Source organism: Lichtheimia ornata (assembly GCF_029851405.1).
Source record: "Lichtheimia ornata isolate CBS 291.66 chromosome Unknown scaffold00034, whole genome shotgun sequence".
In the NCBI taxonomy this organism is placed as follows: Eukaryota; Fungi; Mucoromycota; class Mucoromycetes; order Mucorales; family Lichtheimiaceae; genus Lichtheimia; species Lichtheimia ornata.
In genome coordinates, this window is record NW_026695354.1 from 166037 (window position 1) to 191029 (window position 24993).

Genomic DNA, 24993 nt, shown 5'->3' on the forward strand with positions numbered 1-24993 from the left:
TATGATGATACATGATGGTATAAAAAAGTGATACTCCTAAATGCAGTGATAATACCCGGAATAGGATTTTATGAAGGACAATGTCATGTTGATATTGAGAACAATAGATTTGTATCCAATACTATGGGTGGGTGGGTGGGGGAATGGTTCAAAGTAGAACAGTAATAGTAGATAAGAGCTTGCTGTGTGTGTGTGCGTGTGTCGGAGGACAACTCGCTTTCATTTCAGCAGAGGACTCAGCCCTTTGGTTCTGGTTTTCTAAACTCTATCCACTGTTGGCCTTTCCTTTTGAGCAACGAACAAAGCCGGCACAGAGAGAAAAGGACTTTTACACTTCTTGGCATATTCCCCTTTCATTCTTAGCCAAGGGACCCGTTACCAATGTCCTCCAACAATCCGAACAATCCCTTTGATGATCCGGGTGAAATAACCGAGACATTTCGCGATGGCGGCGGCCAAGGAAACCAACCACAACAGCATTCTCAACCCATCGCTTATGGTGGAGAAGATGCCACAGCCAATCCATTTGCAGGAAGCAGTGGTTCTTCCCATCCCATTCAACAACCAGCTCATTCTCGTGTACAGCAAGGCACTCACGGCATGTCTTCACAAGGCAATAGCACCACTTCACCCTACATGGCCGACTTGATAGATCTCCAACATGGCACGTCTGAACCCCCTACACCAGCGTCAGCTCTTCCTACGTCCACCACTGCTGGGATGGCATCTTATCCACCACAAGCAGCTGCCACAAGCAGGCAACAGCAGCAGCAATTCACCCCCACCCCCACCACATATCCCCCAGCGCCAAGCCAACCGGGTCAGCTACGGAGAATGGAAACATTCAACACAGATACAGGTAATGGGAGAATTACAAGTATATATATATCTCTATGTATGCTAATGATCCCCATTTGAATAGGATCGCTTTATGAAGAAGGTGGTACATATGATGATGATGACGATTTGAGACTCTTGGAGCATCAAGGTTCTATTGCAGGAGCAAGGACAAATCAATCTGGATCATCAGGTGGTGCTGATTCGGGTGGTGGTATTCCTTTGCGATCTTCTGTGGGCGCTACACAACCAACAAGTACATCGGCACGGCGAGGAAGGAAAAAGAAACGTGGATGTTTGGAAGGCATCAAGGATACAGTGAATACCTTATTGGGTCGTCCAGCTTCGGCATCAGGCACCGCTGGTGAAGGTGGTGAACGCATTATCCATATCAACAACCCCGATTTGAACGACGAGCAACGCTTCCTCCATAATCGTATCTTTACAGCAAAGTACACCATCATCACCTTTTTGCCGAGATTCTTGTACGAGGAGTTTTCAAAATATGCCAATCTCTTCTTCTTGTTCATTTCTGGTATTCAGGTAATCTACATGGCGAATGGAGCATTCATTTGTGTGATGATTGATGCTGATGATGATACTTTATCATTGTAGCAAATCCCCGATATTTCACCCACATCACGTTGGACCACACTGGTACCCTTATGTATTGTCTTGTTCATTACGGCTATCAAAGAAATCATGGAAGACTATGTAAGTAAATTGATTAAGGAGAAAAAAAAAGAGAAAGAGGAAGTAGGATTAAAACCCGATCATGATAGGGCGTACATCGATCAGACGCTGAGCTCAATGCAAGAAAGTGCAAAGTATTGGTGGGATCCGAATTCGTTGAGCAATCATGGCGAGACGTCAAAGTGGGCGATGTTCTCCGTATAGAAAGCGGTGAAAATTTCCCGGCGGATTTGGTCTTGGTGAGCAGTTCAGAACCTGAAGGTCTTTGCTATGTTGAAACTAGCAATTTGGACGGGTAAGATGGATACGCATAGGCGCTTTATGCAGCATGATTGCTTATACAAATGATAGCGAGGTCAACTTGAAGATCAAACAGGCTTTACAGCAAACCAGCAAAATCCTGGATCCTCGTGAGATGAGCCAACTACAAGGTGTGATCAAATGCGAGCAGCCGAACAACCGATTATACAATTACGATGGTGTGCTTTCTGTTTCATCAGCTGATGAAGTCGGCAAAACACGTGATTACGCTTTGGATCCCACCCAATTGCTACTTCGTGGTGCTCAATTGAGAAATACGTCTTGGATTTATGGCATTGCAGTATTCACGGGTCACGAAACCAAGTTGATGTTGAATTCGAGGTTCGTAGGATGGGATGGTAATACAAAGAAAGGGCGCTAATCGTATAATGGAAAATAGCAAAAAGCCATCAAAGATGTCAAACGTCACTCATATCACCAACCGCAACATTCTCTATCTCTTTGCTATCTTGGTGCTTATGAGCATTGCTTGTTCTTGCGGTGGTTTAGGATTTGCAGTAAGTAAGGATATGGAGCTTGTCAACATGAATATTGATGTGTATCCATCTTTGCATATAGCTTACCAAGAGCGACCAAATGGGCTATTTACCATTCGAGAATCAAAACCGCGCAGCTGAATTCGGCTATGATATTTTGACATTCTTGATTTTGTTCAACAGTTTTATCCCGATCAGGTTAGTCTCATTGCTCTACACGTTGACTACCTCTTATGCTAATACTAAAACGAATTCTAGTTTGATGGTCACTATGGAGATTGTCAAGTTTGTGCAGTCGTTGTTGATTGAGGCCGATCTCGACATGTATTATGAAAAGACCGACACACCAGCAGTTGCACGTAGTAGCAGTTTGATCGAGGAATTGGGCCAAGTCAAATTTGTCTTTTCCGATAAGACCGGCACCTTGACATGTAATGAGATGCAATTTCGGCAAGCGTCCATTGCTGGTCTCTCGTATGCGGATAAGGTCGATTCTGACAAGCAAGCAAGGGAAGGATCCGATGACCCCACGCTTCAATACACGTTCAATCAGCTTCAAGAGCATCTCAAGACCCATCCCACTGCCAATGTGATCAATGAATTTTTGATCTTGCTCGGATGCTGTCATACCGTTATTCCCGAGAAATCCAAAAATGGTGATGACGAGATCATTTATCAAGCGTCCTCTCCTGATGAAGGTGCCCTTGTCAAAGGTGCCAGCCAGCTTGGTTATACTTTTCATGTAAGTGGATGATAAAAAGGGCTGAAAGGAAAGAGAGGGAGAGTTTTATTGACTTGGCATGGAACATCATAGACTCGACGACCCAACTCGATTACATGCAGCATTCGTGGTCATGATATGGAGTTTCAGGTGCTCAACATTTGTGAATTCAACTCGACTCGTAAACGTATGTCGGCTATTGTCCGTGGACCCGATGGCAAGATCAAGCTGTATTGTAAGGGTGCTGACACTGTCATTCTCGAACGTTTGGCTGAGAACAACCCCTTTGTTGAGCCTACGCTTATTCATTTAGAGGTATGTGAATGGAGAATGATAATGGCAAAGTGAGAGACTTATATGTGCACGTTTGTGATAGGAATTTGCCTCTGAAGGTTTACGTACCCTTTGTATTGCTATGCGCGAGATTCCAGAAGAAGAATATGAACGCTGGTCCCAAATTTACGACAAGGCTGCAACCACTTTGGTGAACCGTGCCGAAGAACTTGATAAGGCTGCCGAGATGATTGAGCAAAACCTGTTCTTGTTGGGTGCTACAGCTATCGAAGATAGACTTCAAGATGGTGTTCCCGATACGATTTACTCCTTGCAGGAAGCTGGTATCAGAGTTTGGGTATTGACCGGCGATCGACAGGAAACAGCTATCAACATTGGCTATTCATGCAAGCTTTTGAATGAGGAAATGAGTTTGATCGTATGCAACGAAGACAACCATTGGGATACAAAGAACTTTTTGGAGAAGAAGCTGAGGGAGATCAATGAAGTCCAAAGCCGTGGTGATGAATTAGAGGTAAAACAAGCAAAAAAGCATGTCTACTTTTGATATTGATACCTTGTTCCTTTCATCTAGCCACTTGCTCTCATTATTGATGGTCGTGCTCTCACATTTGCTCTGGAAAAGGATATTGAAAAGATCATGTTTGAGCTCTCGGTTCTATGTAAGGCTGTTATCTGCTGCAGAGTGTCACCGCTTCAAAAGGCATTGGTCGTGAAGCTTGTCAAGAAATACGACAAATCCATCTTGCTCGCTATCGGTGACGGTGCCAACGACGTTTCCATGATTCAGGCAGCCCACGTTGGTGTTGGTATCAGTGGTGTTGAAGGTCTGCAAGCTGCTCGTAGTGCCGATTTTGCTATTGGTCAATTCCGATTCCTCAAAAAGCTACTACTCGTTCATGGTGCTTGGGCCTATCAACGACTCAGCAAGATGATCTTTTACTACTTTTATAAGAACATCGCATTATACTTGACGCAATTTTGGGTAAGGAGGGTAATAGGAGCGGATAATAGGTGGATCGCTAACGATTCTTTTTGTAGTATGCGTTCTATAACGGCTTCTCTGGAACAACGTTCTATGAATCATGGACCATGTCTTGCTTCAACGTCATTTTCACCTTTTTACCTCCATTGGTCATTGGTATTTTCGATCAATTCGTATCCGCTCGTCTCTTGGACAAGTATCCTCAAATGTACATGCTTGGCCAAACCAATGAATTCTTCAATCAACGACGATTCTGGGGCTGGTTTGCTAATGCCGTCTATCATTCCTTGGTAAGTATCATCATATCAACGATAGTATTTGGTCCCAACATTAATGGCTTGTATCTAGCTTTTATTCTTCCTTGGTGTTGGTGCCTTTAGCAATGATGGTGTATTCGCCAATGGATGGGTTGGAGGACAATGGTGGGCTGGTACGGCGGTGTTCACAGCCGTTCTTGGTTGTATCTTATGGAAGGCAGCGTTGATCACAGAGTGAGTATGAGGACCCAATATCAAGATGTGTACATTGCTAATCATCTAATGGCATTTGTAGTATTTGGACCAAGTATACTGTCATTGCTATTGTGGGTTCTATGGCAGCATGGTACATTTTCTTGCCTGTTGTTGCATACATTGGTCCGGCAATCTCGAGTGGCGTCTTCCCTGAATACAATGGTATCGTTCCTCTCCTTTGGGGCAATGCGAACTTTTGGTTGTTCATTATCCTGGTACCACTCATTTGCAATTTGCGTGATTTCTTGTGGAAATAGTAAGTGTCTCCCTCATCCCATTACTTGTGAACGTCATTTTACTTACACCTTGATCTCTTTTTTTCAGTGCCAAACGCATGTACACGCCCCTTCCTTACCACTTTGTTCAAGAAATTCAAAAGTACAACCTTCCCGATTATCGACCAAGAATGGATCGATTCCGCCAAGCCGTCAACAAAGTACGACGGATACAACGTCTCAAGCGCAATCGCGGTTATGCATTCTCACAAAACGACAGCGATCAAAACAAGATTATTCGTGCCTACGACACCACCATTCAGAAACCCCAAGGTTAATAGTTGTGTTTATTACATAGTTCTTCATATATACTCCTTTTCCTTTTCTCTTCCTCCTCACTACCTATACCACAATGTCAGTAATTTTTGTAAAACAGTGTGCTTTCTGGTAAAAAACAATGCGCGCGTTGTAATAGAGCATGTGATGTTTGGCTAAAATGACTCAGGGCAGGGAGTGGTGTGACACAAGATGCATGCGTGATAGTGTGTAATGAAGATAACGCATTATCTTTGAGCCGCTCAAAGGATGATGTACATGTGAGGGAACGAGCTTATATATGAACACGGGATGGCGGAATCATAAGAATTCCAGTATTTTGCGGGTAAAGTAAATACAAGGATGTCCCAAAAATGCCAAACAGCATCCCTCTCTCCGTCAACATTCTTGTTATGCTTTGTCGTTAAAAGACCAATTTCAACAAACGACCTATCAACAATGACATCCCACACCCAAAGGGTTAAAAGAGCGGACCTTTTCGGGCATTTCATGCAAACGCCTTTCCAAAGCAGCTTTCAATCCACCCCCTTGCTGGAAATCCCACCAACTTGTTTATGGAGAAGGAACCATGCATTTACTCCCACATTTATATACAACAATGTTGGTACACGGGAAAATACGGGCGTGAAATATACCATTTATTTACTTGACGGCTTCCTTTGTTTACTATTCTTTCCTAGGTGTTTTTGGGCCCCAACATCTTTGATGCTTGGAGACATTTATCCATAATGGGAACGATCCAATGTCAGTAGATGCAGCTCCTTGGCATCATTCTATATGTGCATGAGTGTGGGGAGAGGTCATTTTTTTATCTCTAGTTCTCTCCGACCGCAGCAAGCGTGCGTATATTCGAGATAAGATCCGTGGCAATGATTCGATTGGATGATCCAGGATTGCTCAGAGGCTGTCGTGCATGTTTTGGTGCCTTGAATTCCGGTTTCCCCCATATGCGCCAAATCACATATAAATACCGCAACTCCGTGACATTTTGTATAGCCCTAATAACACACTTTGCAGTTTACAGCAGCATCGTCCACAACATGTCGCTTTTTGGTTTTGAGATTATCCCTCTTACACCCGACGAGGATGACAGCAGTTACAATCATACCAGTGACGAGCCCTCTGAAGAGAATACAATGCACTGCAACTGGATCGACGATAATGAATGTGTGGAAAACCTCTTCCAGATCGTGCCTCTAATGCCCGAGGAATCATGTATCGATGAAAACAACCATATTCAAACACACATTAAGCTGTTTTTTGAGGAGCTTGGATATTTGACAGAGGAGCCTGAGCCTATTGATCCAACACGAGATTATGATGCTGAAGCCCGACAAATGCTAGAGGAGCGTGCACGTACTCGTCAAAAGCACATTCACCTTTCCCGATCACCATCCCTATGTTATTCAGGAATCTCATCCATATCATCCTCTCATAATGAATACCAACACCTACATGATGTTCGATCACCGCTTTATATGGGTCAAATCGGCCAACAGCAACAGCATCATCATACCGCTCATGTGTCTTCTTCCTCCTCCAACAATGCCGCATCCCATTACCTTTCCTTGTCATCATCGCCTGCACAACCCTATTCACATAATCAACCATCATCACGCCTTCCTAGTTCTTGCGTACAGGCTCATTTACAGCATCATTTGCATCGTCCTCCACAACACATTCCTCATGTCTAAAGCAGCTTTTAGTCCTCTTTCATGTACATAATACACACACAGATACAAACATTTTGCAGCATTCATCTGCAAAGAATTATAATAATAATACACGTCGTCAATTTTACAATGCATTGGTAACATAACCAGTGTCGATGAAAGCCACATAACTTGATTTGCCGCTTTGCAAGTGGGTGGTTTCCCCGCAATTGTGTGAAAGAAAAGGGGTGCTCTGTGCGCAACCAAATGGGATGACTCACCTCCAGTCGGGATGAAGAACACATACAACACCGACCCAAATCAAGTAATTCCTTGTGGGAGTGGAGTAGGGTTGACAAATGATGATGGTTAAAGGGTCTTTCTTCTTTTGCGGATCCCTTCCCACGAGTGTAAGTAGCATAACGGATGATCGGGCTGCGTATTGGTCAACCTGATAAAATCAATGTGGCAGCACAAATGTATACGTACACACGCACACGCATACTACACACCCATGGCTTGCACGACCTTAGTGCTGTTGTTGTCATAATAGTATAGCCTGCTTCCCAATAGTCACTCGCACTAAAATGATGCCTTTAGCAATACCCATGTCTTTTCTTGAAGGAGATGATCGAAACGATGTTATTTATAACCAACCTTTTTTGTTTTGGAAACATTCACCTGTTTTGTACTAGCCATTATTGACGTTGACATGTGCTTGCCAATCGTCTAGACCTTCGAGCATCAGCGTCGTTGACGCACCCTGCTATTGTAGGCAATGGTGTCAGCGGTGTGAAAGAAGAACATGGTAAAAGGCTAAGATGGATCTTAAAAGAAGCCCAAATGATGTCATTTGATTCATTTTTCCTTGTTCTCATTCCGCATGACGCATCCTCGTTTGATCGTTTTGTGGTGGTGTTCATTTTGGGATAAGCGTGAATGGTAATTCAAGGCTATGGCTCTCTTTTTTTCCACTCAGCAACGCCTTACGTTGTTGAGCATGAATACTTCACATATACCATATCTCTTTTCCTCTCCTTATCATATGCATGATGGTGGTGCACACACACACGTTTGTTATCAGAGGTACAGGATAAGGCTATTTTGGCTGTGAATGAAGCTAATGACTAAATTTGATACGACACAGATTACGTGAGAGAGAAACCAGGTGGCGACTAAAAGGTGATACCGGCAAAAAAACATGCTATATTCCCGTGTCCGGTCCCCAGCAGAGTTGTTGTTGCCCTGTGCGGTGATTCAATACCAACGTCATGTGTCAAAATGAGATGCAAACGTTCCCACCTGCATCAGTTCACTTTTTTCTTTCACTTTCACTTTTTTGCATTCTTTTTCTTTACCGTACGATCACATAATTTTACAATACCCATATCACAATAATCAAGAGCGATGGATTTTGCAGATCTATCCAATTACGATGACCTCTTGACCGACATCTTCTTGGATGGCTTGTTCCTGTGGTTCAAGACAACCAAGGTAAATGCCGTACGACGACGACGGCCTCGGATTCCCTCCAACAAAGTCCTGGATATCATTCAACGCAACATTCTCATGGAAAAAAGCCCTAGCGATGCGATTGCTGAATTCCTTCAGTAAGTATACCTTTTTTTCTTTGGGGTACATGTGTTTTTGCGCGTGTGTGTGTACGTGTTTTGTTATTTGTTTATCCTTTTATCAGCAAAACCAGATCGGAATGGATCCGTCACCCCCTTTTTTCTCTTTTCTATCCAAGAGGATATATATAAAACGCCAATCCGCTGTTGCTGAATGAAACAGGAATAATACGGATTGGGGGGGGAGAATAAGGCTGGAGTGGCTGATAGGTTTCTTGTATCCGTACACATAGTGTAACGTGTTATAAAACCACATGGATGCATGCACCACCATGCGTACTCTGGTCTGGATTCTTGCTTGATGAATGGTTGTTGAGGAAAAGGGATAAGGAGTTGTAGGGGAGGAAACGTGGCTTTGAATGCAATGAGTATTGACATGGGATGAATTTGTAGAATGGACTACTTTAAGCATTACATTGCGTCAAAGTCTGTCAAGCAGCAGCAAGAATTTGTGCAACACATGAAGCGCTATCTTTATATGTAAGTATTGCGTGTATGTGCCTGTTTTTTAATCCGGCGTTGCACATTTTGCGTGCCACCCCTCTCTCCTCTTCCTCTCTCTCTCTTTTCAAACCTTATGGCTTTTTGCTTTCTTTTTGCTCACACACGCATGTGCTTCTCTATATCAGGTATATGCCAAGTGCAGGCTATGAGCTGAGTGATACACGTCGATACTACAAGCATCAAGATCGGAGAGTGCCGCAACCATGCTTGGTGGCGACCAAGGATTGGCATGTGGGGCAGGAGCTAAGGTTTTGCACAGGGACCCTTACAAGCCTCAAGCCCAAAGAGAGCGCTCAAATGTGCAAAAACAGGCGAGATGTTGGTGTCGTATGGTCACCGCGGAAAGGTTGCAGCTGTGTTTTTCTTGGTCCTGCAAGATTTATCAATGTGAGTATAGAACCATTTCTTGTGTACCTTTGTAGCGGTGTATCCTAAACTCTCGTTTTCTTCATGTAGCACGATTGTGATGCAAACTGCAAGGTAACCACATGCACTCTCATGCAATGGGACATACATGGATTAATACTCCCCTCCTTTTAGTTCATATCTACAGGCCAAAATTCAGTGGCATTTAGGGTCGTCAAGGAAATCAAATGTGGAGATGAGTTGACTGCATACTATGGGAATCATTATTATGGCGAAAACAATTATGATTGTCGATGTGCGACATGTGAAAGGTGAGTCGTTGTGCCTTGGTTACCCACGGGGTTTTCTTCTTTGGGGGGGGGAGGACAAATGACAAATGACTGATAATTCAGCCGCGGGTATCACGCTCACACATACACTCACACACGTTATCTCTCTCACACACAATCATAGGCAAGGTGAAGGTTATTTCTCTATAAACCACGAGACTACCGATAATGGATCAATGGGTGAAAAAGAAGATGGCAAAATGAAAGTTAGCCGGAAGCGGAAGTCCGCTCTTCACCAAGAAGGTAAGCATCAATGCAAAAAAAGAGGTATATTTTTCACACGCTGAGATAACCTTTCAATGCCGTCCCATTTAGATTATCTTGCGGATGCCTTACTCTTTGATCAGGAGCAGCATGAGCCTGTTATTAAGAACAAACGCCGTAAATCGAGTGTCATGAGCATTGACTTTTTGTGTGGCAATCAAGGACAAGAACCAAAGAGCGGAGAAAGGATACCCACAAGTCCTTTGGATTTGCTGTGTGATGCAGTGATGGATGCAGAGTACATTAACGTGGAGAACAAGGAGCAGCAGCAACAGGAACCCAAAGCCTTAACGGTGTTGGTGGATCAAAAGAACGTTAATTCGGTCTCTATTTCAATGTATTACCCAGGTCCCTCGCCTGTGAGTGACGACGAGATCAAAGCTGATTCGGCTGTGAGCGTTTCGCCAACACCACATGAATGGAAAGAAGATCTATCATCATCATCAGATGAAGGTGTGGAAGAAGAGGAGACCCCGTTGGACGATATTTTGGATGATGTATCAGATTTGTCATCAGTGGCATCCTCTGAATTGGATGAATGGAGTGACCTTGATGGAAATATCAGCAGCAGCAGCAACAGCGGTAAACAACTACAACGTAAAGCAAGCAATAGTAAGAAAGAGGAAAATGCCAAAGATGGTCCTTTGCAATGTATCGCTTGTCAACGAGAACTTCGACGAGAAGAAATTTCAGAGCAATTGGGATGCGATACATCCATCACAGCGGACCTTGTTACATGGACGTGGACACCAAGTGCATTGTTTACGGATTGGAGGCCCAAGCGTTGTCCACGTTGTGAGCGGCATTATGCTATTTTCAACCAAGAATGGCCCAATCGACGACAGCGGAAAAGTATCATTGATAGCACGCGAGACACAAGCTCCAAAAAATCTATACCCAGTGTCAAACACAAATCATCCACAACCACCAGCACCCGCAAGTTGTCATCGTCTTCACCTTCATTGTCCAACAAAAAGCTCAACAAGAAAAAAGCAACGCCCACATCATCACAGCCTTCCTCGTCATCATCACCTACGCGATCACAACATGACCCCCCAGTAACAACGTTGCAAGATCAAGACGCCATAGATGAGCTTTTCTTGTATGAATCCCCACTCACCCCATTATCCGAATTTGGTGGTGATGAGGAAGAGCTGCTTGCACTGTAATATACCACCATCCTGTACATAATTCATTCTCCTTTCTTTTTCACCCAAATAACAATGATTTACGCAAACCATCCATCACCCCTTACATCTATCTTGTGAAGGAAATTTAATTTCACATTGCCCCATAGAATGCATCCATCGTCATTGTGTAACTCCTTAGGTACGATTACTTTTTGCCACAATCCCGAAACCAGGATGGCATGACACGTTAACAAAAGTATAAAGGGGATCATCGTTTTCTTTATCAAACATGGGCGAGTATACATTTACAAGGTTCGACTCGCTATTTACATGGCTCATAAAACTGCCCAATTTTCCACCGACTTGGTCACGTAGTTTAGGATCTTGCAGTTCTTTTCCGTAGCATGAATGTTATCCGGTAACTTCTTTTTGAGGGAGACATAGGCCGAGTATTGTAGCACAAAAAAGTCAATCTGACAACCATCAAAGCTCCATCCTTGATCATCCACACGCACACAGCCGTTATGCACCTTGCCATCAGGAAGCTTGAGTCCATCAAATTCCTTGATGTACAGCTTGGTGCCTCGTTTGATATCATTGGCAGCCACGCTCACCCATGGTTGTAAAGCATTACCATTACTTCCAAGTCCATAAGGTGATTCTTTGCGGTCCACTTGCATGAAAACACTGCTGCTTTCACCGAGATTCACCATCTTGCCATTCTTCAATAACCCGGTGCCTTCCATTTGAAATTTCTGATAATGGTATACGTGCATGTGTAAGCATGATACATACCAAAGGATAGGAAAACTTACGTCGTATGTTACTTCAGCAACTTTTGCAATGGTCTTACCAGAAGACGTTTTGAGGCTCTTGTTCTTTTTCCCTGTCAAGGTCACTTTTTGGCCATTGTTCAACATGTCCTTTTCTCCCTCCTTGGGTATCCAGTACCTAGCATGTACATATATCAGTATCATCAAAGCTGCAGCATGTTGTGATTGCATAACGACATACTGTGTGAGGCGGGCATTCTTTTTGTAGCAGCTACTGATTCGCTTTTCCAGCGACGTCGGCGCAGCCGAGACGATAGCGAAAAGGATGACCAGCATCGAAATGAGCAAGAAAAATGAGGGCTTCATATTTATACAAGGGAATGAATGTTGTGTGTATCTTGTTGCTAGCCGACAACGAGGAGCCATATTTATATGTACAGGATCATACATACATGGGCGTCTAGGTGTTCGGCCAAACGTGGTAAGCTTTCATTATCAAGGCGTTATGTGTGACACGGGTGACAGGTCCATGTGGCTTTAATGGCTTCATTTACCATTCAAAGTACCTCTTTTCTAGAACCGACAAGATATCAAAGTGTGGATTGAAGGACGTTGATGGTCGCTGTAACACATGTGCAGCAGAAATAATGAGAGCTTATTTCATGTTTACGCTTTTATGAAAGATTTTGTTTACATCGTCATGGTAATAAGCTTCTTGTGTTTCCATCGCCGCTTGTTGGCAATTAACACCACAACCACATGGCTCGCATATATTACCATTCATTTATGAATTACGCTGATGTAGGGTGATGCCAAGGGAAATTGGGAAATTGCCATAGCAACTCGTTGCTATGGCAATAAAGGTGATGCAAACTGCTTTTGTTGCTGAGTATATGCATATGCTACATTGACCCACCATCCTTTTGTGCAACTCGGATCGGCCATCATTTTCGGATCAACCTGTTAAAAGAATGCCGGATTGACATCTCCCCGATCAAAGGAGAGAGAAAGTAAGAGAGAGTCCTATGCCAACGTTCCACCAGATCGTTCGTTACATCCAGTGCAATAATGAAAACGCCTGATGGTGCTACACAATTGCTCACTGCTGGGTACCCGATTCATGAACATTAACACCGCGCATGTAATAGAAGATGCAACACGTATCGTCATCATCCACCAGATAGACGTTTATAATCGTGTGTCATGATACCTATCTACAACAATCGATATCCTTTAAACGCCAAAAATGAATGTAATCATATGCGAATATGAAAGCGCAATTGTGCAAGGCCTCACGTGAGCTCGAATTTTGCCAGCTGATGTACCCCGTTTTCCACTGCTATTGAACGCTGCACTCTACGATTACATTGCATCCTCAAGATTTCAACTCCTGCTATTTCAGTTTGCAGCCCGCTGTTGTTTTTATTTAGGACCACAATGCATCAACGATCTTTCTGATATAATAAACGGGAGCGCTATCTTGTGGTTTTTGTATTGGTTCACAGTGGTATGTACAATGATGGGAATGGCGTGAAGTATTCATCCTCAAATGTTTGAGAAGGCTTGCAATGGCTGGCTACCGAGTTGGCTTGCTGCAGTATGCCTCTCGCTCCTTTGTATCCTGATCAATCCTCCAACCACAACCTGGGCATTCCAAGATCACCGTCGCTTGCACGCTCTCAAATGCTGTTGACATAAAGCAATGGTTGGATACATCATCATAGGCTCATGGAATGATAAAAACGTGATACCTTTTTGTTGTAGCGTGGACCGTGGACGACTTCCATGCAACCGCCATTCAGGTTATTGAAAGTCCCTTACAGCAAACCCAGTAGCTGAGGCATATCACCATCATGATGCGACCAAACGATGCATATAGATGCGTTCCAATTGCAAGGGTGCGAGGTGGAAAAATATCGTGATAGGATCAACAGGCCCGTAGCAGCGATGATTCAATGATAGACCAAGGGACGAAAGTATCTAGAGGACAATGACAACAACGACAATAAGAGTAGGAGGATGACAATGGGGGAAACTGATGTATGAATGACCACAAAGATCAGTACATGAATCGCAAAAAGTACTTCCCATCAATCATGATACTCACAGAAACTCGGGTTTTGGCTGTGCAGATGATCCAAGATGTTTGAAGGGGTATGTGTGATATCGCTTATTCAATCCAATACTAGCATGTAGAGGGTTTGCGCCAATTCCAGCTCATCAGAATTCCTTGTTCCTTGGCCAAAGTTCCCCTGCCATAAGCTCACTATTCGAAAGCATATCAATATACAAGCTAAGGGCATGGTATACAAGGGGATGATGATTACACATACCACAAAGGATCCACAAGGGGAATGGGATCAAGGATCACACAAAGACAACAATGAACACCAGTAATAATGAAGCAATGATGAGCTATAATCAATGTTGCATGAGCATCCTGATAACAAAGAAGCTATCGATAACACGTACCAATTGGGTATGGGATATACAATCAAATACATGAAGAAAGAGATACTGATGATGATGCTTGTGACAACAGCCTTGTTTATATGTGGTGGATGGGCGTGAGAATTGTTGTCCATGCAAGAAAAGGGGATTGTGATGAATTGAGCTGATGAATCAAACATCTTGGAACACGAATGTTGAAGGATGATGGATATGATACGTCAATAGTTGATAAATGCGTGATAATTGAATGTTGTTGATGCAAGAAAAGTAGGTCGAAATGGATCGAGCTGATGAATCAAACATCTTGGAGTATCAAGGTCGAAGGATGATGGAGCTGATACGTCAACCACCTACCATCAAGAGAGATAGTGATCTTAGTATGATGGAACACGAGTCATTGTGAAGGTAGTACCATTAATGCAAGCTGCACCTTTGAACGTCAAGATGGATCCAACTGCATGAGCAGACACCCGCATTTGTCGCCATAGAGCTTAAGTACTATAGCTTGATAGGCCATCGAATCACAACGATACTACTGATGCTGTAAGCTATCGCTGCTGCTGATATCGATGTAAGGCAACGTCAAAGGTGGGGGAGATTGGCTGACAAGAAGCTGTGAAAAGAAGGGCTGTTTCGTTGCGTTGAATCGTGAAGCGATGGCGACTTTTGAAGACATGTAATTGTGCATGGAGTGGAGATCAGGAACGAAAGCTGTTGTCAATGTCGATCGAGGCTGCATTAGGAGGCGTGTGGGAATGAACTGAACTGGGTGAACGTATAATAAAGGAACCAAGAGGGAAGAAGAGGTGTCTTCAACGCTGAAATTTAGCGCGTTGGGTCCATGGGATGGGCGATCATTTTCCTCCTTCCGCCTGCATCTTGTGGTTGAGGGTGATCCTACAATGGTAAGGATCATGTGATGAATGGAATCATAAAGATTGTGGACACAGACCGTGCTGTGGATGCTACGCTTTCGTACCACGTGCCCAAGCGATTTGGGTGAGCACACCTTGTCATGCTGTGGTACCACTCACGTGTGATTTCATGGATCGGCAGGATAAAGCCTTGAAGCATACATTGTATTCGGCATCGTTTTTGAAGATGATAGCAAATATTATAGGGTTAAGGGACTGATTAAGGATGATCGAATTGCCGTGCATGTCCAAGGTCAAGTTGTACCTTTGAAGCACATGATAACATCATTATGGGTAATGTGTGCTTGTGTGGTTCCACAAATGGGAAATGGGAAGGCATTTTTCCGTGGTGTGGCTGCTGAACACTTTATGTACGTAATCTGGGACCTTTTGCTGTGGTCGAGGGCGTTGGTGATCATGGATGCGAGTACATGACAAGAGGTCGTGTGATTATTCTCGGTAACACATGTCGCACCTTTGTAGCTGGCATATCGGGTGGTATCACTTTTGGTCCTGACACCAAGAAAACGTTGCAAATAACCAAATTACAATATTCGACAAGGGAGAGAGTTTATAGAGAAGCACTACAAGTGAAGTACCCGGCTACTTACTTTGAAAATTATTTGCATTAGGTTATTGAAGCTATTCCAATCGAGTATTCAGAAACAACAAACTAGCATTGTGCAACCAACAATAGCAGCATCAGCAGTTGAAAAAGAAATCGAGCCAGTGTTTGGGGATGTGGATGAGGAACTCGACGTTGCAACAACATGTTAAATTCGATTCTCTATTGCTTGGACTTTTTAAACACGGGGGCAAAAACGGATCCTATTGCAATGCATTCATGCGTACATCAGACTGACACGATCATAGTTACACGAGAACAAGGTGCACGTTGCATGGGTCGTGGTGAGCCATTTTGTCAATCGTGTGGTAGTAGTGGATCCCGGTTATTCCAAAATGGGAGGAGCTGCTTTACAAGTACAACTGAGAAAGATGCCCTAAACGGTTGTGGATGACCAACAATCCATTGGACGACATGTACTATAGTGTATGATAAAGTTTTTATAATACCTTATCCATGCATATCACCACCTTCAATCTTCTACGATCTTCTTCATAATCCTTTACATAGCCCAGCTTCTTGTTAATAAACGCAGCGATGATCGAATCACCCTTCGATATGAAGAAGAGCATTGAAGCTGTCATTGTTGATCACGCTTAGGACCAAGCTTGAGTAAACCCCAACTCATCTAAGATATGTACGCACAGGCGAAAAAATTACCATTATCGGATCTTGTCCGGCAGGACTTGCAGCGGCTGATCAACTCAACAAGGCATGCCACACCATGTACAACCGTAGTGGATGACATGGGTGGGTTGTTGATGTATGAAGCTTAGACAACAAAAGTGGTACTACAACAACGGCGGATCGACTTTTTGGCATCCGAAGGCGTTGTATGTATGTATTGGTGCCAAATGTACACGTGGGTACAGTTGTAGATTACATACGGGCCGAGAATGATGCGGTGATTGTATAGCCACTGGTGCAACGTGGCCACGCGACCTACATAACAATTCCAGGACGTGATAGCCATGGCGTTTACTTTGTAAATGGAATTTCTACTACTTACAAGCAAGCAAACATCAAACCTTTGGTTGATGATGATGATGGTGGATGACAATTATTTATCAGCCAACAACAACAACATGCATGTCATGGTGATTGGTCGTGGCGATACAGGCAATGACTGCATTTTGGCATACTGCAGTACCACATGGATGCAAGTCGGTCGTCAATTTGGAGTTACTTCCGCGGCCACCCGAGATGCAACAAGTGATGATAATTCATGCCATGATATGCAAGAGTAAATCTAGAATTGATTATAGACACAACACATTTTGGTAAAGGATCCACGAAAATGCAAAGAAGAGCTTGTCGAGGATCATCATAAGCGACATGCCAAAGAGGATCAGCACTATACAACAAGTTGAATTGCAAAAGGCTATGCATAAAGTGCTATGTAGCTTCCAAGCGAATCGAGTATTCCTTTCAATGGCGGTCCCTTGGTCCTAAAGAAAAACTTTTACAGCAATTGGGTGTCAAGAATGATCCACGTTCTAATATTGAGACACCCAAGGGACACCATCATGTAACGTCAATACGAGTAGTTGTAGTACCTGAAGTGTATGCAGCTGGTGGGGATTGTCATCATAGCTAGTCACTGATTGTATACATATGGATGAAGGAAGAAGGGGAGCAATGTGCACGTGAGGTAGAGATATGTATCTGACAGGCAATCCATATCCGCCTCCAGTATCGGGTGGCATCAACCGACGTGTGCTTCGAGTGAATCTACGAGCTTAAATCACAAATAAATAGGAAGATGAAACATTTGAGAATTAGTGTTTGTGGAGGAAACATGCAAAAAGGCAACTAAGAACGTAAACACATAACCCCAATTCTGTACAAGACTATGGAAAGAACATGGGTTGTGTTTGTCACCCCACTTTGTGGGAACTTTTAGAAGACTGTGACACTGACAATGCGCCATCATTCATGATGATGATGATGATGATGATAACTCTTTTGAAATACCCATTGTGACACTTTCAAGTAACGTGATAAGACAAGGGAAGGAAAGGGGGTGACATGTGGTATAATGCATATACGTATAACAAACGAATGATGGTGACAAGTGCAGCTTGTAGTGAACAAGTATGACAAAGAGATCACTGGACCCATATCCAATGCACAATGTTCATCCCGTCATATACGCCCTTCTTTTTTTCTTTTTTTATTCCTTGATCCTTAACCGTATCGATTACTTTGCCTTTCTTCCCAACACCCTCACTCTACTCTCTACTCTGTTTTGAGACATGCCAACGCTCGTGTCCACTGCTCGCTCTGAGCCACTTGCAATGCCACTCATGTCAAGCGATCCAACCTCCTACAATGACCTCATTAGACAACTCGCAGCACAGGCACCAAAACCTTATGGGGCTATTCCACCTTTATTAAAAAAGCGTAAAAAGAAGAACAAGCACCCTCGTTCACCATCCAGTAACGATGATACAGCTGAAAACCCTAATAACGATAAGGCGAGGATTCGACGGCGAATGTCTCATGTGGAAAACTGGATTGTGGTCGATAGCAAAGAAAGCTTACCTGACGAAGAAGAATTGGTATGTAAATATGGGTGTGTGTGTGTGTGTAGGTAGTCTCCATTCAGCTACTAACACAGCATGAATCATGCGACTGTATCATATTGCTAGGTGAATCCCTTCTCAACATTCCTTTCTGGTGATTTCTTTACTCAAGTCCTACCATTACATATGCCGCCACCCTCTTTAAGCGATCCAAACACTACTTCAACTGCTGCTGGTCCTATTGCTGTTCAATCTCTCAGCCATGCCATCATCAACAATGACAATGAATATGAAGAAGAAGACGAGGATGAGGATGATGACGAGGATGAAAGCGTTCGTGTTACGCATGATGATGGAGAAGATGAAGGTGAAACTGAAGGCATTGCTATTGTACGTCGACACTCGATCACGTCATACTCCAAGTCGCAAACACCATCCACATCAACAACATCTTCATGTGTCTTGTCAACGTCTCCACCACGCGATGATAAGGACATGCGGTGGGTAGAAACGATTGCCAAGTTGAAGCGATCATTGGTGACACCTAAAAAAGCACCACCACCACCGCATCGATTGATCCCCATGCCACCACCGCCTCGACGACCACCTTTACAACGACGACGTTCAGAGGCAACGACACAACCACGCTTCAATCCAGAAACAAACACTTACCTCCGAGATACCCGCTCTAATCCCGACCACCTTCGAATCATTGTGGCCGAACTCAACATGATACGCCATCTAAAGTTACTTAGTCCTCTCAAACCAAGAGGTTTTCTTACTCGCCGCAAAGATCCTTTTGTCAAAGGTGCCCTTCGACGTGAATCACCGCTGCAGCATGAATGCATCTTTTAGCAGTAGTAGTAGTAGTTGCGTCATTGTGATTTTTAGCACATGTACCATATCCCCACCCCCTCCCTTGTTCTACAACCTTTTCAACTTACAACAACAACAACAACAAATAATGTACATTGGTTGTCGTGTATGTAATCAACATCATCTGCTTTTTATCATCACCTTAAATATTACTTTTTGTGTGTGTATCCATCGTGACCCTTTTTGCGAGCATGCGATCCCATCACATACCTCTTTTATGCAGAATTTTATTGTGTTGGTCTGGATCGTGATAATAACATTGTTACAAATTTGGTTGTGCTTGCATCAAAGGCTGCTATTAGTTTGACGCCATGATGTTCGTGTCACACAACAGCCCTGCTTCATTTAATTATTGGACCCTATACTAATATATCGCATCCTCATTCACTTTGGCTTACCGATTCATGAGATGGATGGATGGATGGATGGGGTCTCATGGCAATATGTAAATCTTAAACAACGCACCCGGGTATATTCCGAGTGTACGGTGATTGACCATGATGGGGGTCACATCGATTGACAAGAGACTCTATCATGAGTGTGCCTAATATGAGCGATGTTACTAAAAACAGCTTCCAGCCTGAAATTCCCGACAATGGTCGAACAAAAAGACAGAGGCCTCTCTCTCTCTCTCTCTCCTTGTTCGTTAATTCTTTTATTCAATATCTTCTTTACTCCTCTCCTACATGGACTCTTTATATTCAACCACTGCCTCGGCAATAGACGAACCGAAATCGCTATGGGGTCCTCTCACCATTGCACTGCTGGCCAGTATGACTCAAGCTTTTGGCATTTCCTTACAACGACGAGCACATCTGGTTGAACAGCAACTCGGCATCGATGGACGTCTTCCCTTTTACAAACGACCATTGTGGCTCTCTGGATTCCTCATTTATACCCTCAGCAACATTGTACAGTCGTCATGCACCATCGGCTACCTTCCCATTGTCATTCTTGCCCCTGTGGGTGCCATTGGCCTTGTCTTCAACGCCGTCTTTGCCAAACTCGTCCTTGGTGATCCATTTACATTAAAGACTGTGCTCGGTAAGTATTGCTTATACTGTGTGTATATCATTTATTGACACGATATCTATCTATGCAGGTACCATGCTAATTGTTCTGGGTGCTGGGCTTGTTGCTGGATTTGGCGTTGTACCAGAACCCAATCATTCACTTCAAGATTTGATTCGATTATACAAACGACCCACATTCATTGTCTATTTCACCATCATTGAAACGTTCATTTGCCTTGGATTATTGACAACCCATATCATTGACTACAAAATGGAACATGCACCTCCATCCTTGTCAATGCAAGGTGGCAGCATTTATGGCCGTACGGACCTGAAAATGTGGTTGGGAATCAGGTGAGCTTCACACACATATGCACATTGCCAAATTGGATCATGCTCCTTTTTCCTCCCCTCCCCACCCTCACACACATACACACACGCACACACACGCACACACATCTTGTCTCCTTTGATCTTTTATACTGATCTTTCATTTCTCTTTGGTATAGTTATGGTGTATTTGGTGCCAATATCAGTAGTCAGGCCATGTTGTTCGCCAAGAGTGGATTGGAACTATTACTCATCTCAGTCTTTGGTGACGACAATCAATTCATTTATCCTCTTACATGGGTCCTGGTCCTTGCCCTGATTTTCACTGCTGTACTTCAGGTAACACAATCTCCCTCTCCTTCTTTTGCTCTTCTCTCTCTCAATCAACTCATCATGGCCGTTTGTTGAATGATAGCTTTATTATCTGAACCGAGGCATTCGCCTGTGTGACACAATCATCCTGGTGCCTCTCAACTTTTGTTCATTCAATGTGTCCTGCTTATTCAATGGATTGGTTTATTACGATCAATGGGAACGATTGGTTTGGTGGCAGATGGTTGCTGTCCTCTTTGGTATTGCCATCCTTATAGGCGGGGTGCTGATCATCTCGTGGCAACCCGGTTACATGGCTTCTTTGGCAGAAATGGATGATCCGGCATTATTACCGGCAGAACCAGATACACAAAAACAACATTCGATTCCATCTCCCAAGGAACCTAGCAAATGGTGGTTCAAGCTGACGGCTCGCAAAAAGAAGTATCTCAATGAACCCGATGAACGAACACGGCTGTTGGATGATGATTCATCTTAGAATATCCCTTCCTTCATCTTGTTACTATTCCTTCACACTTACTCCCCCTCCCCCAATCCACCCAACTCTCCTCATTGCACACACACAACCATCATTCCATCTCTTATATCATATATAGCATTGCCTGTTTTCCCTTTTGGTTACTCTTTTGTAGTCGCCTATTCATTTTTCATGCATTCAACATGTTATAACAATTAGCATACATCTTTCAAATCCTTGTGTGGTTCCACGTTGTTGTTTTCCAATAGATGAAATGCATGATGGGTCTGTTTAATAATGATGCGAAAATGATGATATGATACTTCACGCATGAAGAGCAAAAGAACTTGAACAAGACTTTTTGTGTAAAAGGAATGTGTGGGGGTGGGGATGGGAAGAGATGTCTACATCGAACATGAAAGGACTAATTACAACACATAAAGAAAAAAGATGAACCTCCAGGGTGTCTTTTGAGAATGATACGTAGAGTCATCAAAACGCTGATGCTGGCACCGAAGACACAGCCCACCAATTTTCTGCATGTGGTTTGTGTTGTCGTTTGAGTTTCTTGATAGGCCTGCTGTTAATGTCACTACTATCATCGTCCTTCAAATCCACTGTGTATGTTTGCGAATGCCAGCACGAGGGTTGTTGTTCATGCTGTCGACGGCGTCTATTCAAAAATAGATCGGTCAACGTTCGGAGTAAACGGGATTTGTTCCGGGTGAAAAGAGGATCATCTGTATTAATACAAAACAGGGGATGAGTACACAAGCTCATAAAATTCTCGCGTGGTTTGTTTCCTACCTTGCTTTTTACGCATGTAGACCGAGGTATTTGAATAACTACGGCGTGGCATGGTATGATTTTCCATCTTTTTGCTTGTGAGCGACTTGGTTTGACGAAGGCAAGGAGTGTTGTAAAAAGGTTTGGCACCACAATGAGAAGATACTGATTCAAAATTCATGATGCTGTAATTGAATGAATAATTGGATATCATTGACAAATGAATGGAAAAAAGAAAAGAGAGAGAATGGAATGGGGGAAAATGCAAAGGGAAGGACAAGGGTAATAGCAAAGAAGATGTCTGGGATGAATGGAAGAAATGGTATGATGCGGGTTGGCGAGCTTATTTATATGCAGAATCACCCCCAGGCACCACAAAGAAATCCCAAGTCAGCCCATACTGTGCCCCTCTCATAATACATATCCCCCATGCAACCACGCATAATACATGCACCCAACCACCCATATACATCAACATCTTACACATGCTTATCAAGACACACGGATTATTAATCTCCCAACAAAAGGAATACTTCTTCCCCTAGTGACCCCTCATGACTCTTTCTCTTTTTAACCACCCCCACCGTAACATCATCATCATCATACAATAGCTGCACGTGCGAATCCTATCCTTTCACATACTTCTCCTCCTTTAGGGCACACACACACACACCCGTACACACATACTTGCCATTGGTGTAGGCATGATAATAGTGGTTCATCCCCACCCCCCGCGTTCCATTCTCAACGGCCGGGATAGATTGTTTTTCTCCATTTTGCTAACTTTTAACGTTTTTGTGGGAGCATCCGTTGTCAAGGTCGCACGTTGGAATACTACACAACATTGGGGTCGTTAGTGAAAAAGTAAAAACAGTGCATAAAGAAAACACCTAGCATTTGAGTGTGGGTCTGTGAAAAGTCCTTCTAGTGCTTGTGCTTTGCAATTGGCATTCTCCTATCGGGTTGCGTGCGTATTGTGCCTGGCACATGTGCGTGTGGATAATATGTGGGTACAAGTGGCCTGAGCAATGCCCACTTCATAACCACCACGACCATGCTTTGGACCCGCCCTCTTCTCCTCTTCCTCCACACGCACATTTTATTATTACGCGCGCCTTGTATGTACAGGAACCACCCAAACCAAGGGTTCAAATTCTTCATATGTATTCCCTTTCCAACAACTCCCTATACACAAATCTCGAACATGTACACTGAAGAGTTTGGCCATCTTACATACCATGATGATTTGCTGAATGGTATTATCAGTGTGATGTAAAGATGTCATGAATGCAGGAACGTACCTTTTTCTATATCTTTGTTTCCTTTCAATCATCATTGCAAGTGCAAAATCAGCGCGTTTAATATGTTTGTGTGTGCATGTGCATTAATCCCCCGCATGAGTAATTGTACGTGCTCCACACACACACACACTACCTCTCATCTCCTCCTATGTATGCTCTCTCTCTTTCACACACCTTTTTGTTCTCCCTTGAACATGATCTGGATACTGCTATTCCCTTGAACTATGCCCTTTGGGCCTCCCCCTTATTACCCCAACAAAGCCGGTGCATCATCATAAATAGGAAGATCCATCATCCTTTGCCCTTGCATGTATCATCATGCCATATTTTGGGTTCCATCTCGATCTATTACGACTCCTTTGTAACTATCCTTGGCACTACTATGACATCTTGAACATGTATGAAAAGATACAAAAGAGAATTTTATTTCTCAATGTTTTGTTTAAGCACGAGCAAGGCGAGCGTTGCGGGCCAATTGACGAGCGTTGAGACGAGCAACCTTCTTGCCAGCAGCAGCAGGAACAGACTCTTCCTTCTCAGTAAGAATGACTTCAATGTGGCAAGGCGAGCTCATGAAGGGGTTGCTAAAAAAGAAAAGGCACACACATACATTAGATCACAAGTATCATAGCAACCTCCTCTACCCTCACAACAACTTACATTCTACCGTGAGCACGGTAAGTGCGACGACGGTGCTTGGGAGCTTGGTTGACAATGATGCTGGAAATGTAAAGTTCCTCAACGTTCAAACCCTTAGCTTCGGCGTTGGATTCAGCGTTCTTGAGCAAGTCAGTGACGAACTTGATGGACTTGACGGGCCAACGACCTTGGGTGGTCTTGAACTGCTTAACTTGGGAAGTACGGCCAACACCACCGTTGAAGTGACGGAAAGGAATGGCTTCCTTGTGCTCGTTGACGTTCTTCAAGTAAGAGTAAGCCTTGCTCAACTTCAAGCCCTGGATAGCAGCGGCAACTTCGTGGGTGTTCTTGAACTATATATACAACAATACATTAGCCTTGCTGCTAACGAGGTATAGTGACATGGGTCATTTCATGATTCGATACTTGCGTGAACACGGAGGTAGGAACCGCGGGACAAAGCAGCTAATAGACAATTGGGCGAGATCAGTCAACTGAGTGGTAGTTCGTGGTTGAAAATGTCGACATGCTTACCCTTGGACGAGTTGGAAGGGGTGGCAGCGTATCTCACCATCGTGGCTATTGAATGAATCCGTCATTAATCAATCCATCCTTTACAAATGATGCATCATCCATCCATCGTCGTTTGCTGTTGTTGCTGTTGCCTATGGCATACCTTGGTCGGATTAAAGAGAAGGAGTTCA

General features: G+C 43.6%; 8 protein-coding genes across 8 annotated transcripts; 5 read left to right on the top strand and 3 right to left on the bottom strand.

Annotated features, from left to right (window-relative positions):
- Positions 1 to 381: 381 nt before the first annotated feature.
- Positions 382 to 5392, top strand: O0I10_007190 (uncharacterized protein; the record flags this gene model as incomplete). Its single annotated transcript, XM_058487208.1, has 15 exons — positions 382 to 859; positions 923 to 1380; positions 1453 to 1551; positions 1620 to 1825; positions 1882 to 2172; positions 2231 to 2348; positions 2410 to 2525; positions 2586 to 3069; positions 3142 to 3363; positions 3425 to 3856; positions 3917 to 4327; positions 4384 to 4617; positions 4676 to 4818; positions 4880 to 5095; positions 5164 to 5392. 15 exons carry the CDS (start codon positions 382 to 384, stop codon positions 5390 to 5392), a joined length of 4137 nt encoding a protein of 1378 aa, XP_058342023.1.
- Positions 5393 to 6430: 1038 nt separating this feature from the next.
- On the top strand, positions 6431 to 7084 carry O0I10_007191 (uncharacterized protein; the record flags this gene model as incomplete). The annotated part of the gene is made up of 1 exon (XM_058487209.1): positions 6431 to 7084. The coding sequence occupies one exon, from the start codon at positions 6431 to 6433 to the stop codon at positions 7082 to 7084; it is 654 nt and encodes a 217-aa protein (XP_058342024.1).
- Positions 7085 to 8449: 1365 nt separating this feature from the next.
- O0I10_007192 (uncharacterized protein) lies at positions 8450 to 11305 on the top strand (the record flags this gene model as incomplete). The annotated part of the gene is made up of 7 exons (XM_058487210.1): positions 8450 to 8652; positions 9067 to 9153; positions 9303 to 9564; positions 9634 to 9657; positions 9718 to 9854; positions 9997 to 10115; positions 10188 to 11305. 7 exons carry the CDS (start codon positions 8450 to 8452, stop codon positions 11303 to 11305), a joined length of 1950 nt encoding a protein of 649 aa, XP_058342025.1.
- Positions 11306 to 11601: 296 nt separating this feature from the next.
- On the bottom strand, positions 11602 to 12375 carry O0I10_007193 (uncharacterized protein; the record flags this gene model as incomplete). Its single annotated transcript, XM_058487211.1, has 3 exons — positions 11602 to 12021; positions 12082 to 12217; positions 12281 to 12375. 3 exons carry the CDS (start codon positions 12373 to 12375, stop codon positions 11602 to 11604), a joined length of 651 nt encoding a protein of 216 aa, XP_058342026.1.
- Positions 12376 to 18284: 5909 nt separating this feature from the next.
- On the top strand, positions 18285 to 19409 carry O0I10_007194 (uncharacterized protein; the record flags this gene model as incomplete). The annotated part of the gene is made up of 2 exons (XM_058487212.1): positions 18285 to 18590; positions 18681 to 19409. The coding sequence occupies 2 exons, from the start codon at positions 18285 to 18287 to the stop codon at positions 19407 to 19409; spliced, it is 1035 nt and encodes a 344-aa protein (XP_058342027.1).
- A 707-nt stretch (positions 19410 to 20116) lies between these two features.
- On the top strand, positions 20117 to 21584 carry O0I10_007195 (uncharacterized protein; the record flags this gene model as incomplete). Its single annotated transcript, XM_058487213.1, has 4 exons — positions 20117 to 20474; positions 20533 to 20797; positions 20953 to 21112; positions 21189 to 21584. The coding sequence occupies 4 exons, from the start codon at positions 20117 to 20119 to the stop codon at positions 21582 to 21584; spliced, it is 1179 nt and encodes a 392-aa protein (XP_058342028.1).
- A 471-nt stretch (positions 21585 to 22055) lies between these two features.
- On the bottom strand, positions 22056 to 22530 carry O0I10_007196 (uncharacterized protein; the record flags this gene model as incomplete). Its single annotated transcript, XM_058487214.1, has 2 exons — positions 22056 to 22303; positions 22371 to 22530. The coding sequence occupies 2 exons, from the start codon at positions 22528 to 22530 to the stop codon at positions 22056 to 22058; spliced, it is 408 nt and encodes a 135-aa protein (XP_058342029.1).
- Positions 22531 to 24092: 1562 nt separating this feature from the next.
- O0I10_007197 (ribosomal protein L22) lies at positions 24093 to 24863 on the bottom strand (the record flags this gene model as incomplete). The annotated part of the gene is made up of 4 exons (XM_058487215.1): positions 24093 to 24234; positions 24311 to 24642; positions 24720 to 24754; positions 24824 to 24863. 4 exons carry the CDS (start codon positions 24861 to 24863, stop codon positions 24093 to 24095), a joined length of 549 nt encoding a protein of 182 aa, XP_058342030.1.
- Between the last annotated feature and the right edge of the window lie 130 nt (positions 24864 to 24993).